Genomic DNA, 18505 nt, shown 5'->3' on the forward strand with positions numbered 1-18505 from the left:
GTAATTATAATTATCATATACTTTATGAATAACTCTCTAATTGGATAAGATTTTCGTACAAATATTTTTATTAATATCGATAAGAATATGTTTACCTACTATCACCATATGTCGATAAACGAGAGTAGAGTGATTTTTATCATCGAAACTTTTTAAAAGCTGTAAGCAGAAAGTAATAATCTTGTTTTTTCTGAGTTAGTTGTAGAACTATTGATGCCCGAGTTATCATTGTGATGCAGAAGGATATCAATGTACTGACTGAAGGATATGAATTGAATTGAATTGAATTTTATTGAATTTCAATTTGATCAAAATTTGTTGAAATGATATGAATGTGTCAACTTCTGTATCATTCTCCTTCACTCCTTCCTTATTCTTTCGAGAATGAAGCTAGCTCAGCTTTCGCTGAGCGAATTGACACTTTTCATGCCCTAAACGTACATACTCTCAAATTTATCGAAAAAATTAATACCACCTAAACTAGTATATTCTTATTTTAAATATGATATTATCCTTATATTCCACACTAAAATTCATTTAAATCAACTTTTAAAAAAGTTCGAATCCTGCGCGTCTCACTTTTTAAATTTTCCAAATGGAAAATTATATTCTCCTAAAGTGAAAACAATTTTCCAAATTGACTTCCTTAGTTTAAACTTATAATATCACTTTTTCCACCTCTCTATGTTTTATCGTGTATATTAATTGGGCAATCAATTCACAAATAAAATTTTCTAACGGATGAGCGAAGTTGGAGCGAGAATATTACGCCCAGGAGCTGCAACTTCTTTAGGAACAAGGCAACAAAACAAAACATCTTTTGTTCCTACAGGCACTTATTCAGCTTTGAGCAATAATATCCGGCTGGTTTACCCTTCTCCACGTGATTCAAATCAAATTAGTGAGTTCAAAAACAGTTATCAACAAATGATGACAAATTTAGCATCTTTCTTATCTCATAATAATACTACCACCGAATTTAGAGCACAATTTAATGTGATGATTAATGAAATGGACACCTTATTTAATACATTCATCGCAAATATGCCGCGAACAACATCTTCTGCACTAAAATCCGCTCGGGTTGCAAAAAGTCAAGCTAGTGACAGATTTTTACAATCAATTTTTCCGTTTTTAAAGCAATTCGGATTATTCACAAAAGCAATGACTAAAATACGGCAAAGTGGCGATGATCCAATACATGAAGCTATCGATATGCACTTTACAATCATAAATGATTGTCTTGAAACAGTTCGTAAGAGCTCTACATCAGCAACTGGTATGCATGATGCTACTGTTAGGAGAGCCAAAACATTAGAGAGTCATTTAATGAACTTGAAGCGTACAGCGATAAATGTTATTCAAGAAGCGAAAGATACAACAAAAATTACAACAGAAATACGTAATTTTTCAAGAACACTGAATAATGCATTTACTAACGAGTTTGCAGATTCACCTCTTGGTCCTACTCCTTTGGAGAAATTAAGAGCCGATTCTTATACATCCTGTTGCGCTATTATACATTCAGTTAGGGATGCCAATATGTTTGATAGTCATAGCACACAAATGTTTGAGTCTTACGACAATTTTAGAAATCAATTAAAAATTTTTCTTGAAAAAAATGGAGTTGAAAAGACATTAAGCGACCTTGTTGATTGTGATATTGAAGATGTTGAACAGATAACCTTCAAATTTGATAAAAATGCTCCTTTGCTTCAAATTCTTTTCAAAGCGAAAGAATTTTTCGATGACAAGAAAGTACAAGAGTTCATTGATGTTGTTCATGAAAAAGCAACACAGATTATCAAGGAAAGTGATACTCTTCAGAAGCAAATTTTGGAATTTGCAAATCTCCAAAACCAAATAAAACAAGCAAAGGTTGAAAGAGATGCCGCACGTAAAATAACAGAGGACACAAGGAAAGAAAATGAAGAAATGAGACAAATTCTTAACGAAAACATGAAGAAAATGGAAGAATATGATAAAAACTCTGGTGCAGATACACAATTCAAGCGTGCAATCATTGAATCTATTGATAGCATGGCTAAAGTACTTAATGAAGAAGTTCCTGAGATGGATACTGATCGAGGAATTCTAATGGTTTATAGAAATTATTTGAAAGCTGTTTTTGAGCAAAAATGCAAGAATTGTGCTTTAAATATGGAAAGAAATAAAAGAATGACAGAAATGATGTATCCAATTGTAGAAAAAGACCAGGATATCGAGAAAATGGTCTCTTCTTTGGTTTCAGTTACAAAAGAATGTCAAAACAATTTAAAGTCAAGATCAATCGAAATTTCTCAAATTAACATCGATTTGATATCGCAAAGAGAATCATTTAACAAGATACTTGCTTTAATTAATAAGAAACTTCCTAACGGAGTCGAAATTGGTGAATATACTTATAATGCTGTTAAAAACAATCTCGATGAAATCAAAAGAAATCTTGATGGAATTGTTGATCAAAAATCTTTGGCTCAGCAAGAATTCGTTGCTGATTTAATGAAACGATTCAAAACTATTTTAGAAACAGACCAAACAGAATCGATTGAAAGCTATTTGTTCCAAATTGAAAACAGATTAAGACAAGCTGAACAAGAACATATGAATTATAATATCTTTTTGAATAACATATCATTGAGATTATATACAATTCTCAAGAAAGAAAAGAAATCAAATCCTTCAATAGAAGATGAAGTAAATGAAGCAGTTACTGAAGTCCAGAATTATATTAGTGATATAGAAAATACTCCAAAACAACCAGAAACAGTAAATGTTACTGATTATTCATTGATTGCTGAGAAACTTTCAAAGATTTTGGAAAAAGATGTTGACAAAGAAAGTGAAGAATCAATTTTATCAGCTATTGATGATATGAATGATTATCTGAATAGTACAAGAAAGAGATTCAAAACAGCTTCGGCAGAAGCATCAAGATGCAAAGGAGAAATGATTGATATCGTTGATAAATTACAGAATTTCTTAAATCAACCTTCAAATATTCCAAGAGATCTTGAGAAAATTGTTGAACTTGCTGATGATCTCATTAAAAAACTTCTTGCACAAAGAAATGAACTTAAGTTGGCTGATATAACTAAAATGTTTGAGCCAGTTTTCCCATATCTTCATACTTCATCTCAATCAGATCCATTTTCGTTCATTCCTGACTTTGTTAATGAATTCCAAATGGTTGAAAGTTCTGTTCTATCTTTGAAACCATTTGCACTGATTTTGAACAATATTTTCACCAATTTTGATTGTCAATATTCTAGTTTCGATCCGAAATCTCATTCTTATAACTACTTGAAAGGACAAGTCAATGAATTACATCAAACTTTGGGTTCCATGTCTGCAGCAAAAACACACAACTTGATTTATTTGGTACTTTCAAGATTTGTTACTTTTGTTTCATCTATTTCATCAGCAATTGCTATGGCATATGAAGCAAAAGGAAAATAAGAAATTTATATTATATTATTTTGTTTGTATTTTATTAAAATTATATTTATCGGATATTAGTTCGTTATTTTCTTGAAATAGCATTGCTAATTAGAATGATCTAAAATAAAAATAGAAAAAAGTAAGAAGTCCTAGTTGAATGCTATAAACGCTATTTTTTGGCCTATTTTCTATACTCAAATAGTAAAATTGATTTATGAAGAAATTTGATAACAGTTTTATTGAATGATTTAATGTAACAATGCATATACTAATGCTATGTATCGTATTTGTAGATTGGTTAATGCATAAATTTATATTTTAAAAAATTAATTTGAGATACACACATAATTTTATTGTTTTGTTGCTGGGAATGGATTTGCTTGCACTTCTACATTATAGATTGTGCAAGGACGAACAGGTCTCCCGTTAGGCAATGTTTTTCCGTCAATTATTGAAGCAACGTAACCTTCTCCTGACTTAACGCAGCCAATAATATGATATTGGTCAATAGAAAGAGGTTCTTTTGATATTCCGAAGTCCGCTGTATTCGAAATTCTTGAAATATTTTTATTTTTCTTGACAATATAGATCTGGTACCTCATTCCTCTACGTGGTTCATTTCTTTCGAATGAAAACGGTGTTCCCCATACGGATTCATCGCTAATTGCACTAGATGCAATTTCCAAAAACTTTCCTTGATCAACTTTCTTAACTTCTGCTTTATCATAAGATCCTCGTAAAGCGTGGCCAAGAAAATTCAGTACACCCATTGGTGTTTTGTCAGAATCTAATTCTAATATGACATTTCCAAGAGAAGTATGCAAACAAACTAATGATTTTTGTTTAGGAGGGTTAGTTGATAACTGTGATGCCAATGCGAAGCTCTCTGAGTTTGGCCTTGCTAAAAACCAAGTTTTATCTTCTTCTTTTACTGTAGGATGCTTAATATCAAATGTTCCTAATAGTAACCTTGCATTACGCTGTGCTTCTGTTTCTGTGACTTCTTTTCGGAAACTAACAAGAGGTTTCGGAGGAAGATCTAATTTTCTTGAAGGATCATGAATAACAACCAAATCAGATTCCTCAAATGGATCACATGTAATCAAATCTTGCCAGATATTTGGAAGCTTGTTAAATTGAAGAATTGATTGATAATTATAAACGTTCCCGTTTTTCTTATTCATAACAATGATATTTTTGGTTGTTAACTTTTCTTGGGTAACCGGATCAATAATATCTCCATTTTCGTCTTCTGTAAATTTTGCTTCAATTAAATCTGTCATTTTATAAGGAATTCCTTTGAAAGGATGAACACTATTCTCTGAAAAGTATTTCTCAGCTCCTTCTTTAGAGTATGCATATCCGAATTCATCGAATAATGAATCTTCATTTGGATAATATGTAAGAGAGCAAGTATTGAATTGAAAATCATCAATAATTTCTTGAGCATTAGATCGCTGTTGCGTTTTTCCTAGCATTTCATTGTGTGTAAATCTAACTCCAGAAACACCACGCTTTCGCTTACCCATAAAATGATCAATTTAACCGGAACAGAATACCACATAACGCATATGATTCAAACATTGCAACTTATCTATGGAAAATCCTTATTTAAGATGAAATTTTCATTTCATTATTTGACTATATGGAAAACAATGTAACTTATGTATTAGATAAGGCGAGATATCATATGTAATTTAGTCTATTTTCCTTCTTTTTATTTATTGAAATATATTCAAAATCTAAAAGTTGTTTTTCATCTTTGAGTATAGCATCATCAATTCACACAACTGCAAGAAAACTCATTTCTAGCATTAAGATAAGACAAATATTGAATTAGACTTTGAATACTTTTATATCTCAAAAATTTTCTTTGAAGAAAGCAACAAATGATTAAGATAGAAGTTTCTATGATGATTTACAATACTCATCAACTTTGAAAATAATTTTTGTATGATTTCAATTTGAAAAATTGCAAATTCGCCAATATTTATAAAGTAAAAATTGCTAGGAAACAAATGTAGATGATGAATATCCTATTTCTGTAAGGATTTAATTTAGGCGAGATTTTAAACGTTCGTCACTTCCATCTGAAGCATGTCTTCCCTTTCTTACTGGAATGACGTGATGGATGAGGAGCCCACATTAATGTCATCAGACAGACGAGTAGGTTCTGTCCCTCATAAATCAGGGCCTCGTATCGATGACTTTTTTATTGAATCAAGCGAAGAACCAATTCCAACACTTGACGAATCCTATAAAAATGTAGGAGCGCCTCTACTTCCATCACCTTCTCATAGGCGCTCCAGATCTTTGAATAGCTCGGATATGGAAGCTGTCCCACCAATAGATCTCTCATTTGCAATGCACAAACCTTCAGATCTCTTACCAGTTGATCTTAAAAATTTAGCAAGCCAACAGAAACCCGCGCCTTCACTAGAATTATACGAAGCAATTTTAGAAAGTGATTCACCTGACAAAATCAACAAAGCAAATAAGCAACTTCAACGAATCGTTAAAACTAAATCTGATGCTAAAGAACTAGGTAAAATATATAGAACTGCAGCAGAAATCAACAAACGCAATTTTCTTTTCAATGATTCGCTAAATTTATACGAAAAAGCAACAGAAGCCGAGCCAGGAAATGCTCAGAACTATTTGGATCACTCAAAAGTATTAGAGGAACTCGGACAAATCGAAAAAGCCGAGAATATCCTCAGAAATGGTATTTTTGTATGTGCGCAACATGAACAACTTACTCCAAAACTTCTTAAAATGTTCGAAAAAAGACAGAAATTCGATGCCGTGAGAAAAGTTTTAGGTTCATTGTACCAAAGGCTTGGAGTTCCAGCGGCAACACCAAGTTTACTTGAAGGCATATTGTTTGAAATAAGACATGGCGATATCAAGAAGTCTCTTAACCTTTTATCTGAATTAGAAAAAACATCTCAACTCAAAAACGGCTTTTTCGTAGAACTTGCCGAAGACATACGTCGTAGAGGTTTATCTGATCTCTCAATTCAATGCTCTCAAACAGGAATTGAGAAATACCCTACAATGCCTAGTAATTGGCTTCATTTCATATCAGTACAGCGTACGCCTCATGATACTCTTGAAGCTCTTAATAACGCTTCAGGAAAACTATCCGTTTCTACGATGACCAAAATTGGTCAAACCGCTGCATTTCAATGCGCGCACTTAGGAGACATGAAGAGCGCTCGGAAGATACTTGCTGAGGCCATGTCTACAGCTTCGCCTGACCAACGATGGCGTTTTCTTTACAATTCTTCAGTCATCGAAACATTATTCGGCCAACCACCACTTGTCGAGAAACTTCTTAACTACACTTTACATATTACACCACAAAAGTCGATTTCTACCGTACTCATGGCCATTGCAAAGTATTATGAGCAAGTAAATGACATGAAGAACGCCAAACGGATTTACAAGCAGTTCCGAAAGGAATTCACCAGTGACTGGCGAATATTCCTGGAATACGCTTTATTCCTTATCCGTAGAGGCAACAGATCGAAAGCGATCAAGTGGGTCAAGAAAGGCATCGAAATCCACTCGGCGACCGGCAGATTATGGGCCTTATACGTACAGTTGGAAGACGAGACTCTCCAGAGCCAACGTTTGGTCGAAGCCGTAATGAGTGCTCCGAAAAGTGGCGAAATCTGGGTCGAAGCCGCCAGAATGGCCATGAATCCATTGACACCTTTCTTCAACTTAAAGAACGCGGAGTTCTTTTTGACGGAGAGTTTTCTCTTCACTCCACAATACGCTGACATCTTCATAGAGATGATCAGACTCTGTTTACTCAAAGGCGGATTGAACGCTGACTTGAGTACTGTTCATGACTTGTTCCTTTCCGGAGAAGGAAACTACGGAACAGTCATTTACATGTTCAGGAAACCAGGCACTGAATTCACTGAACAAGAGTTTGATGCGATTGTTGATGGCGTGAAGAAGGATATCATTAGACACGCGAAGGCTTATTCGCATGCAATTGCTCGCTCTTCATTTGTTGTTGATTCTGTAAGACACGAGGAGGAGAACCTGAAGAATGAAAAGGAGAATGAATCTCCTTTTTCGTTCAGCTTCGGTTTGTCTTCTTTCTTCGATGCAATGTACGCGTCGCAGGAGAAGAAATCCCCTCAGGAGCTTCTGGATGTTCGGAAATCAATCATTTTCGGAACATCTATGGTTATGTTATAAATAAAATTTTTAATAATTCATTTAACTTTATTTTTTAGATTCTTATTCATAAAGAAAACATAATGAAACAATATTTCATGTTACAATAGATGAAATCACAATTTGATTAGAATTTCAATTTTTTCTTGGTATTTATCCAAATCTATCTATGTGTAAAGTGAAAATGTTAAGCGTTGTAAATAGAATATGCTATCTGAAATCCTGAATAAATCAAAAATTAAAGACAAGATTCAAAATTTAGGAATATAAGATTTGGATTCATCCTTTTCCATGTTAAAGTGGTCGTTACTGTCTATGAATGAAAGTGCACATCCCATTTGAATTACATATTGACACATATTGAAGATAATTATCTTTTTATTCTATGTTATTGAAGCATGATCTCTATAACATAAAGGCAGACAGATAAAGTTGATGTAATTACTAGGAAGTGAAACTAAATGCGATAAATTCATTGATAGCTTCTGTAAGTGGCAAAAAATTCTTCACAATTCAAAATTTTCTCTCAAAATCTAATATGGACTCACTACAAAGACTAGAATCAGGTGAGAGTTTGTTACCTCAAGAAAAGACACTTTGTGAGTATCTTGAATACGTATGCAACTCATTTGATCATCCAGTGGTCGCAAGACTTGCTGGAGGATGGGTTCGAGATAAATTAATCGATAAGGAGTCAAAAGATTATGATGTCACACTTGAAGGCTGTACAGGTGTTGAATTTGCTAATAACTTATGCACATATTTAGAATCTAAATCCATAGAACATCGAGTAATTCGAAATCCAGATCAATCAAAGCATCTCAGTTCTGCGAAAGTTTGCTTGTTTGGAGAAGTTTGGATCGACTTTTCTTCATTACGCTCTGAAAAATATAAAGAAGACTCAAGAATTCCAATTGTTGAAGAAGGAACTCCATTACAAGATGCCGAACGCAGAGATTTCACAATCAACACTCTTTATTATAACATATGCACTAAGAAAGTTGAAGATTTCTTTAATGGTTACCAAGATTTACAAAATAAAATTTTGAGGACACCAAAAGATTCTCTCGTCAGCTTCCAAGAAGATCCATTACGTATCTTACGCGCTCTCAGATTTGCTTCCAGATTCAATCTAACTTACGAAGAATCAATTCCAAACGCAATTGAACAATGTCGTGATGTTTATTTACATAAAGTTACTCCGGAGCGTGCGGCAGCTGAAATATCACCAGCCTTGCTAGGTCCTGACCCAATAAGATACATAAAAGACTCAATGAAATTTGGTTTCTTCCAAATCATGTTTAATCGATCAAAAGAGTTAGAGTTAGATAACGATGTTGTTATTAAGCGTGTTACGTTTGCTTTATCTCATTTACATAAAGAATATCAGCTCCAATTAATTTTAGGCGCCATTTACTTCGACGAATTCGGAAAAGGAATGCTTCAATCAAAGAAATACGGGCGCAAGTGCGACCAGGTCGAAAAGATCATCTCCAGAGTTCTCCGAATGACAGTTCAAATTTGCGATGGCGCCAGACAATTAATGAATGGAGCAGATCAATTATCAAAGATAAAGAACTTGAACAACATCGAAGTTGGCCGAGCAATACGTCAATCTGGCGAATTATGGAGAATTTCAACCAGCCTCATATTTGATGAAGATACATATAATTTTGTGGTTAATGATGTCACTCAGTATGCTAATGAACATAATTTGTCGAACGCTTACGAAATTAAACCTTTATTAAACGGAAATGAGCTTTCGAAGATCTACGGAGTGAAGGGAGCCGATCTAAAACCATTCCAGGAAAGTATGATAGATTGGCAACTGGAACATCCTCAAGGAACAAAAGAAGATTGTCTCCAATTTATCGAAAGTTCCAAGAAATAACGATATATTTATTTGTTTGTAAATAAATTTGTTTAAATGATATTTTTAGAGAATGATAATAACTCAAAGCTGAAAATAAAAATCCAAATTTAGAAATGCATAAAATTAATGAATGAGACATATTTGGCGATGCAATTTATTTTATTTAGAATCAAAACTCTGTAAAAACCTAATAATTTTTATTTGAATATTATTAAATAAAATTTATTTGATTTCAAATATCATATAAAAACCATACACAAGTGAAATGAAATTTTTATTAGTCTATTGTAAGAATAAAAAATGCGAGAGTAAAATTAAATCGAAAATAGCGCTTTTTCTTCTTTCGACTGATAAATAAAGGAATGTCGAATAGGGGTGGATACTCTACTTTACAATGAACTCACGAAAGAAAGGGAAGCGGAAGAATAAATGGATCTGTATTCATTTTATCTGTATTAACTATCCCAGTATAACTTTTTACAGTTAAATTTTCTCCAATGCATCTTATAGCTGTAAGAATACTACCAAAAGATGCACTAAAAGTAGTTTTTGCAACGTTTTCTAAGAAAATGCATTCTGAAACAGTAACATTTGATGAAAGAGAAGAGCAAAGGAAGCCATTAGAAGTATCAGTGTATTGAGCTGAGTTGTTTTTGAAGACTGATTTTGAAACAAAAGAATCAGGTGTTTGAGAATGATGCGCGCAAATGGGATTTAATTGATGGTTATCATTAGAAATGAAACAACAAAAGTTAATATTTACTGGATTTTGTGAAAAACTATAACAAGCATAGCTGCCACAAATAGTTTTGGTAATGTTTGTGGAAACAAGAGTTTGATCTCCATAATAATGGCATATTCCGGAAACACCATTGCTCTTGTGGCCGCATTGATAGAGAGAACTTAAGTTTACGAAATTTTTGTTTGTGGATGTTTTAACATTTGTGTATGAATGTTTCCCAAGGCTTGGTGCGTAGCATTTAATTGAGCAAAATCGGTCTTGGACAATGGAACTGTTACCATTGAAGTAGATACAGCCACCATTTCCTGAACTTTGTGTAATATTGGTATAAGTACATATCGAATGTAGTAATTTAATTGAACTGATTTCGCAATTAATGATATTGGATGAAATATTAACGAAATTTGAAGAAAGTAAAAAGAAATTTTTAGAAACAGTTGGCTTTGTGTTATCTGTGATATTGGTATAGTTTTCTGTTGGCTTCCCGTAGTATTCTTCCCATATATCATTCGGAACTTGAGCTTTATTGAAAGGAAGCCTGTATCGATGATTTTGATATAAAAAATGTCAAAAATTTTAAGGGTCTGCTTCTGTCAAAAAATAGCTCAAATGAAGAAAACATCAGAGAAGGAGAAGGCAGCTTTAGATAAAGGCGATTTTAATCGCGCAACTTCCGAAGCATGGAAATTACTCAAATTAACATTTGAGAAAGATGATTTTTCTCAAAATGAATTAAATGATATAGGAGAAATCTTCGAAAATAATTACCCAGTCAAACTAAGAATCAGAAATGCAAAGCGCAATAAAGATATTGCTGTAAAATTCTTCGAAGATAACATTGAATATTTCAAAGATTTTTGCTCTAAGGCTGGCTTCGAAAAGCACGATGGAACCATAGGAGGACCTCAAAGAGAAAAAGTTCTTGATTATAGATATCCACCTACAGTTAATTCATCTCCAGATGAATAATTTTTTAAAATATTTCCTTTACTGTTTTATTCTATTAATCATTCAATATTTCTTTTACCATCATGTATATATATATTTTCACCAATTTTGATTTCAAATTACTGGCGCGATGTTTCGTTAAGGCTTAAATTTTTTCCATCCTGAAAAATATAATCTTTGCTATATCTCCATTATTTTTTCAAAGAGGGATTTTTTGAATTGGATTCAAAAATTCACAAATAATTTGACTGCCTAAGCAAAATCACAATTCATACCAAAGCTATCAGAGAAAGAGCGAGCTGCACTTGAAAGGAATGATTTTGATATATCGACTTCTGAAGCATGGGAATTACTCAAGAGCACATTTGGTAAATCTGATTTTCAAATTAGTCAATTAAATGATATTAGCAAACTTTTTGAACAAACTTATCATACAACAAAAAGGACACGAATGGCCAAACGTAATAAAGCTATTGCTGTTAAATTCTTCCAAGATAACTTGAATGAATTCAAAGATTTCTGCACACACATTAGTTACCAAGATAAAGATGGATTTTTAGGCGGTCCTACAGCAGCACAAGCTTCAAATCTTCTAAATTATTATCAAAATATGTAAAGAATGATAGTTGTGACTTGAAGCCGACTTAAACAAAATAAACACCTTAAAAGATTCATAATTTGTTTCATGTATGATAAAAATATAAATTTTCATTTTAAATTTTAGATTTTTTTTACATATCTGATATAATAATAAGGTCAGGTAAGTGGGGCCTCCAGGCACTTCGTGCCCTCTAGCCCTGAAGATGTTTAGTATAAATGAAGTTTTTATTCTGAGTCAAAGCTCGGGTCTTCTGCGTTATATGCAACGTAATTGAACCATATCTTGTATGGATGGTTCAAATCCGATGAAACAGAAATGGTTTCACCGGGGACTAATACCAAGTTTCCTTCCCAGTAGTCTTGACCATTGCTAAAGAATATGCAAACCAATTCTTCGAATACAATTTCTTGTCCACTTTTGCGTTGGAAAATGACTCTTACGCAGCCCAATTCAAATTCAATTTGCCGTGCAGCCATAAACTTCACTCCGTACTCGTACAGCTATGACGAGGAAATGGTTGACAATTTCAACTTGGAATTCGCAAGGAGTTGTGCGAAAAACCCAGCCAACATTTTCGGCTCCGTACTCGTCAGCTAGTTCATCCCGTTCGTACTATTCGTTACAGAATGAAGACAACGAAAAAGATGGAGTCATTCCAGTGACCGTGTAAGAGTCATTTTCCAACGCAAAAGTGGACAAGAAATTGTATTCGAAGAATTGGTTTGCATATTCTTTAGCAATGGTCAAGACTACTGGGAAGGAAACTTGGTATTAGTCCCCGGTGAAACCATTTCTGTTTCATCGGATTTGAACCATCCATACAAGATATGGTTCAATTACGTTGCATATAACGCAGAAGACCCGAGCTTTGACTCAGAATAAAAACTTCATTTATACTAAACATCTTCAGGGCTAGAGGGCACGAAGTGCCTGGAGGCCCCACTTACCTGACCTCATAACCATCCATGCTTTTACTTTACATCCGATAAAAGTGGTTTGGAAACCGTTATGAGATGGTTAGAGGACATACATGACTATGTGTTTAAATATGACAAGATAGAATATGAGATAGGACGGTTATTTTACAAAACCGACAACACTTTGACCGAGTAGTTTTTTGTGCTGAACAAAAAGTGTCATATAAACATCTGTCAAAAACCGTTTTTTACTTCACTTAAAATGCCACGTAAGCTACGTAAGAATATACGTAAGAGGAAGAGAGCATTGAAACATCCAATAGTAAAACTGACACCACAACAACAGTTGCAACAACAAATGATGAATGACCCCACTATGTTGCAACAAATGTCAAGCAACCCTATGCTTTTAAACCGAGTTATTGGTGCACAGAGTGGAGGTTTAAGAGCGGCACTTTTAGCGAAAATGGCAGGCTATGGTGGAGCTGCAGACGGAACAGCTTATAACCCTCAAAGTCAAATGAATTTGAGTTCACTCAAAAATCAAATAACAGATGTCAAAAAGTCAAACATAGACATACAGAAACAAATAAGTGAAAACGAAAAGAAACTAGAATATGACAGACACACAAAGAAACTCAATGAGTTAAACGTAGAGAAAAAGAAGAAAGAAGAACAACTGAAAGAACTAAGTACAGAGGAATATGCGAAAAAAGTGTCAGAAAAAGCAGCAGAAGTAGCAAAAATGGAACAAGATGTTATAAATTTGAAAAACCATACTACTCAATATAAAGTACTGAAAGATGAAGAGATAAAACAAAAAGCCATGAAGACATATATGGATAGCGATGAGTATAAAAAAGAAGTTGAAGCAAATGTAAAGGCAGAAAAACTTTTACAGTTGCAAAACCAAACCGTACAGTATGAAAACTTAGCACAAGAAAGTAAAAATAACGACGCAGCCATGCAAAAGGCAATGAAAAGCGCAGAATATATAAAAGCTAATAATGATTGGTTAGATGCCCAAGCCAACGCTAAAGCAGCCCAACTTATAGGGTCAATAAGGACAAAAATACAAGCGGATGAAGACAGTTCAAATGAAGCTTTAATGAATGCTGACTTTAAGAACGCCTTCGAAGCTCTTCATAGTAAGGTGAAACTAGTGAACGACTTCTCATCTGGAAAGAAACTGAAGTCTGAAGGTTTCGACAAAGAGTTAAAAGAAGTAGCCCAAAATATGACGAAAATAACAGATGCAGCAACGAGACAGGCAGTTCAAAGTGCCTATGACGCCGTTAGAGCAACTGTTGTGGAAAGTCAAGAAAAAGAGTTACAACAGACCAAAACAGACCTAGTAAATGCTTTCTTAAAAACGAAAAGTCAGGTAGGACATTATGCTGCAGATGGAACATATGTGCCAGCTGGTGGAACTTATATACCACCAAACCCTCCAAGAGAAGCACCTGCACCAGGACTACCTAAAACATTTACATCGTCACATGGACACAGACACAGGCATGCACCAAAACCAACACAACAACCAACAGTTCAAAATCCAGCACAACAACAACAACCAAAACCAACAGTTCAAAACCCTGCACAGCAACCAAAACCAGCACAACAACCACCTCCACAACCAGCACAGCAACCATCTCCACAACCAGAGCAAGGACATAAAAGAAGTAGAGAACAAGGAAACCAAGAATTCTTAAAAATGCTTAAGGAAGATTATGGTTACCCAGATACTCTTGACTTTAGTGACAGATATAAAGAAGCTATTAGAAAGTTCAAGGAAGGAAATACTGACCCGAACCTATTTAGCTTTATGGTTCAGCACCAAATGGGATATAATTTCAAACCTGGAAAATACAAGCTCGCTAAGGGATATGATTTAATAGCATATCATCCAAATGACATGAATGAATTTACTCCGAGATATTTGGTGTCAGAGCTAAATGATAATTCAACTCTCTTCATGAAACGCGTAAAAAATAGAGACGGAACGAAAGAAGAAAGGTTTATGAGTCCGGATGACTTAGATAGGGAACTTGTTAAAAACGGTCTCGGAATATATGAAATGCCAGCAGATGAGGTACAAGAAACTCAACAGGAAGAAGTTCAGATACAACCAGACATGGAAGAAATAGTTCAGCAACAACAGCTAGAAGAGCCTGAAGGAAACGAACAAGTCCCTCCTTTGGAAACTAACTTCACAGAACTAGATGAAGATTTGGAACAGCCGAAAAATCTTGACCCTCAACAAGTGTATGCGGAGAATATGGAATCTTTCCAAGAGTCTAAGAAAAATTCGGCTGACATAGTAGAAGAATATCGAAAAATGTTCGCCGACATACAAAAGACTCCAACATCAGATGAAAATATTCAGCATAGAATGGAAGTACTGAAAGATAATGTACGCAAATACAATAATCCTTTTTACTTACGACCATATAACGTTCAATCTTTGGCTGAACTCGGTGAAAATAAAAGGTTAAATTTCAACAAAACATATAGAAATGAAACATTGTTTAAAGTTCATTCAGAACCTAACCAATATGGAAACAAACCTACTTTTGTTTCTGCAGACTATGGAACTACAATGAGATGGGGTCATAAAGCTAATCCGGATAGGTGGTTCATAAACTTACAACCACAATTCCAAGAAGTTGTAGACGCAATGGAAGTGAATGGTGAACCAGATATAGCCGGTATTTTCAGCGCGGCTTTAATTCCATTGAAAGATATGAAACATGCAGATATTTTGGACCAGTATGAAATGAACATGGCTGATGGAAATATAACACCTGACGTTCTAGAACATTTATCTCAAAGAACTACACAGAACCATAGAGATGGTATATTTGGTGAAGAGTTTAGAAAGAAAGTTAGGGAGAGAGAAGGAAGAGAACCTATTGTACATGACCTTGCAAACGAAAGTTTGCAAAATGTCATAAAAACTTACTTTGCAGACAATGAACCGAGAAGGGATGAATATTTAAGAAAACTCAAATGGACAGTACCAAATGAAATGTTAGTATTGAAAAACATGTTCCTTGACAAAATAAAACCAACTACAGAAATAAATGACGCAAGACTGAAACATTGGGTAAAAGCTTTCCCATTCACAAAAGATATTATTGGTAACATGGAAAGAAAACCAGAATGGCTACAAAAACATATATTTGGAAACGAGCTTATTCCATATGGACAAGCTCTGTTTGAAGAGCTTGAACCGGAAACTCAGGAAAGAGTCATGCAAACAATACGCGAAGACTCAAATACAAACTATGACAAAATCTTTCTAGGATATAGGTTACCTGAGATGGGCGACCAGAGCCCAAAGGCAAAAAGGACATGGGAAATTTACAACATACTAGGTGAACATGAGGCAAAGATGCAACAACTTGAAGCAGAGGGCAAGTTACCAAAAGCGACACCAAAGAAGAAGAGTAGAACAAAGTGAAAGTAGTGAAGAAGTAACTTCATCTAGTGAAAGTAGTGGCAATGAAGGAAAAAGAAGAGTTAAAAACTCAGTCAGGAAGAAAGTAAAGCTTGGTCCGAAACAATTATGACACATAAATCCAACTATTCTATATTTTTACCCATATGAAATGTACGCCGCTCAGAATATAACGCCAACAGTTTTGGATGCCATGAACGGAAATGTTTCCGAATGGTATAACGAATGCGACAATGCCATTAGAAGGTCAGAAATAGTTCCTGGAACTTACGAATATACAACTGCTGTTTCTTATGGAAACGTAGGTGAGTTTGGAGAAGGTTCTTCAACAACAGTAGATATTGCTTGCGACAGGTTTCATATTATTTCTATTGACAACTCATTCTTATACGTGGAACAAGACATTGAAATAAAACCTTCTGCCAAGTTGTCTGACAAGAAAGGTTGCAATGGAATTTTCTATGTCGGATACCAATATGCTCCAGAAGTTTTCATGGGATATAAGATATATTCTAACTCTGACTTAGTTCAAACAGTAACATGGGCAAACTATGAATGGTTCGCTTTGAGAAACTCAGTACAACCACAAGCTAGAGAACAAACAGACCAGTATGCAACTATTGAGAAAATAAGAAGACTTGACCCTAACGTTCCAGGAGTTTATGTTAACCTTTCTGGTTCAGATGGAACTGCTGCCACTAAAGTAAAACTGAAACTTAGAGTTCCTTTGTCATCTTTCCTCATCTTCAGGTTTTTAAGATACTTGCCAAACTGGGCAGGAAAAATTTCTATCGAACTTACTCCAAGCAAAAATAACTTAGTCATTGCACCAACACAAGACCCATTCACTCTTACAGACGTAAAGGGAACAAATAAAACGTCATTCGCCGAATTTTGCAAAGACAAAGTTGACTTAGACTTTGGTTTCTCAAACTTCAACACTGAAGTAAACTATTATTTCAATGCTGCTGGAGATGCTTGGGACCCAGTTAAGTTCACATGCGAAAAATTTGAATGCAAGAGAATAGAAAGCAGACTTGCAGTCTATATGTTGGACCCAGATATTTCAAATGCTTTAGCTGCCAAATATATTGCAGTTCCACTTATGTTCCCTATACACCAAATATCTGTCAAAGACTTTGCAGGTGAAGTTGGAAACCAAAGTGCTGACCCAGGTGCAAGAACAGATATTGCTTTAACAACTGCAATGAAACATGCAGATACTATGTTTGTACTGTTCAGACGAACTATAAATGACTATTCTTGTTTCTACAACCCTGGTATTAAATATCATATAAACATAGATGGCAAATATTATCCAAGAGAAGAATATTCTACAGTTGAGGATATGAGGTCATACAACTTGACATTAGATGCTATGAACTTTAACAACAACTTCACAACAACCATTAACCCTGAAATGCAAAGTTCTATTATGCCATATGTGAAAGTATGGACTCATACAGGAGGTCAAAAAACTCAATATACAAATGGAGACCGTTCAAACTTTTGGCTTGGCATTCCATTTGCTGACTCAGAAGACTTTATGGGTGGTATTTCAACTGTTGGTACAGTTCAAATACAATATACTGGTGACAGAGACGGTCCAGATGAATTGAAAGCAAAAAGTTTACAAAACCAATAGCACTTTTCACGGAAGATGCTCTTTTGAAGATTCGTTCGATGAAACCTGCTGGGGCTCCTCAGATTGGCATAACGACAGCTTCCATCGAGCAGATTTTGGCAGCAGGTCAGTAAGTTGTTCTGAACTGACTTCTCTCCGTCAAATATTGACAGTACGCCAGTTTTGACATAATATTGTATTATAACTTACCTTTAGAAAATATCTGTAAGTTTTGAAGTTATATTTTTGTCTGCTTCAAGAACTTTCACCATTTCAGTTATACCAACTTTCTTTGCTTATGAAAATATTTTGGTTCAGCAAAGACTGCTATTCTATAACATTTTCCATTGTTTGTGTAAAAACTATCTGTCAATGTATTTGTATTGTTGTGAGTATAAACTTTGTTTTGCTTCAATTCAAGAGATATCCGAATACGTCCATCTTTTATTCTAAGTAAAATGTCATTTCCGAAAAATAAAAGCGTAAGTGTTTCAAAAGGTTTAATGGCGGTGCAGATGTGAAGTTAAATTCACCAACTCAAACAAACAGTCAAAGTGTTATTGTCAATGTCAAAGACAGAGATGTGAAGTGGGGAAACCATACGAAGACGAAATGGTATAACAATTGTTCCTGTAAAAGAACCAACATATCCTGAAGTTAACAGAGACTAAGTTCTGTTGCAGATATTCGAAACGACTACCA

At 34.5% G+C, this 18505-nt stretch overlaps 10 protein-coding genes across 10 annotated transcripts, besides 1 other annotated feature; 8 read left to right on the forward strand and 2 right to left on the reverse strand.

The window, feature by feature from the left end:
- Window positions 1-618: 618 nt before the first annotated feature.
- On the forward strand, window positions 619-3512 carry TVAGG3_0820220 (WD40 repeat-containing protein; the record flags this gene model as incomplete). The annotated part of the gene is made up of 1 exon (XM_001297733.1): window positions 1543-3459. The coding sequence occupies one exon, from the start codon at window positions 1543-1545 to the stop codon at window positions 3457-3459; it is 1917 nt and encodes a 638-aa protein (XP_001297734.1).
- Window positions 3513-3772: 260 nt separating this feature from the next.
- TVAGG3_0820230 (peptidyl-prolyl cis-trans isomerase protein) lies at window positions 3773-5060 on the reverse strand (the record flags this gene model as incomplete). The annotated part of the gene is made up of 1 exon (XM_001297734.1): window positions 3792-4970. The coding sequence occupies one exon, from the start codon at window positions 4968-4970 to the stop codon at window positions 3792-3794; it is 1179 nt and encodes a 392-aa protein (XP_001297735.1).
- A 414-nt stretch (window positions 5061-5474) lies between these two features.
- On the forward strand, window positions 5475-7659 carry TVAGG3_0820240 (pre-mRNA splicing factor family; the record flags this gene model as incomplete). Its single annotated transcript, XM_001297751.2, has 1 exon — window positions 5539-7659. One exon carries the CDS (start codon window positions 5539-5541, stop codon window positions 7657-7659), a length of 2121 nt encoding a protein of 706 aa, XP_001297752.2.
- Window positions 7660-8175: 516 nt separating this feature from the next.
- Window positions 8176-9635, forward strand: TVAGG3_0820250 (tRNA cytidylyltransferase protein; the record flags this gene model as incomplete). The annotated part of the gene is made up of 1 exon (XM_001297752.1): window positions 8177-9529. One exon carries the CDS (start codon window positions 8177-8179, stop codon window positions 9527-9529), a length of 1353 nt encoding a protein of 450 aa, XP_001297753.1.
- A 1182-nt stretch (window positions 9636-10817) lies between these two features.
- On the forward strand, window positions 10818-11222 carry TVAGG3_0820260 (uncharacterized protein; the record flags this gene model as incomplete). Its single annotated transcript, XM_001297753.2, has 1 exon — window positions 10818-11222. One exon carries the CDS (start codon window positions 10818-10820, stop codon window positions 11220-11222), a length of 405 nt encoding a protein of 134 aa, XP_001297754.2.
- Window positions 11223-11652: 430 nt separating this feature from the next.
- TVAGG3_0820270 (uncharacterized protein) lies at window positions 11653-11817 on the forward strand (the record flags this gene model as incomplete). The annotated part of the gene is made up of 1 exon (XM_001297754.1): window positions 11653-11817. One exon carries the CDS (start codon window positions 11653-11655, stop codon window positions 11815-11817), a length of 165 nt encoding a protein of 54 aa, XP_001297755.1.
- Window positions 11818-12026: 209 nt separating this feature from the next.
- Window positions 12027-12278, reverse strand: TVAGG3_0820280 (uncharacterized protein; the record flags this gene model as incomplete). Its single annotated transcript, XM_001297755.1, has 1 exon — window positions 12027-12278. One exon carries the CDS (start codon window positions 12276-12278, stop codon window positions 12027-12029), a length of 252 nt encoding a protein of 83 aa, XP_001297756.1.
- A 703-nt stretch (window positions 12279-12981) lies between these two features.
- TVAGG3_0820290 (protein of unknown function, DUF4106 family) lies at window positions 12982-13619 on the forward strand (the record flags this gene model as incomplete). The annotated part of the gene is made up of 1 exon (XM_051247998.1): window positions 12982-13619. A coding segment is annotated over one exon (638 nt), but the record flags the coding sequence as incomplete, so codon positions are not given.
- A 64-nt stretch (window positions 13620-13683) lies between these two features.
- Window positions 13684-14811, forward strand: TVAGG3_0820300 (protein of unknown function, DUF4106 family; the record flags this gene model as incomplete). The annotated part of the gene is made up of 1 exon (XM_051247999.1): window positions 13684-14811. A coding segment is annotated over one exon (1128 nt), but the record flags the coding sequence as incomplete, so codon positions are not given.
- A 450-nt stretch (window positions 14812-15261) lies between these two features.
- Window positions 15262-18505: part of a mobile genetic element that runs on past the window's edge.
- TVAGG3_0820320 (uncharacterized protein) lies at window positions 16331-17038 on the forward strand (the record flags this gene model as incomplete). Its single annotated transcript, XM_051248000.1, has 1 exon — window positions 16331-17038. A coding segment is annotated over one exon (708 nt), but the record flags the coding sequence as incomplete, so codon positions are not given.

Source organism: Trichomonas vaginalis, chromosome VI, assembly GCF_026262505.1.
Source record: "Trichomonas vaginalis G3 chromosome VI, whole genome shotgun sequence".
Lineage (NCBI taxonomy): Eukaryota > Parabasalia > Trichomonadida > Trichomonadidae > Trichomonas > Trichomonas vaginalis.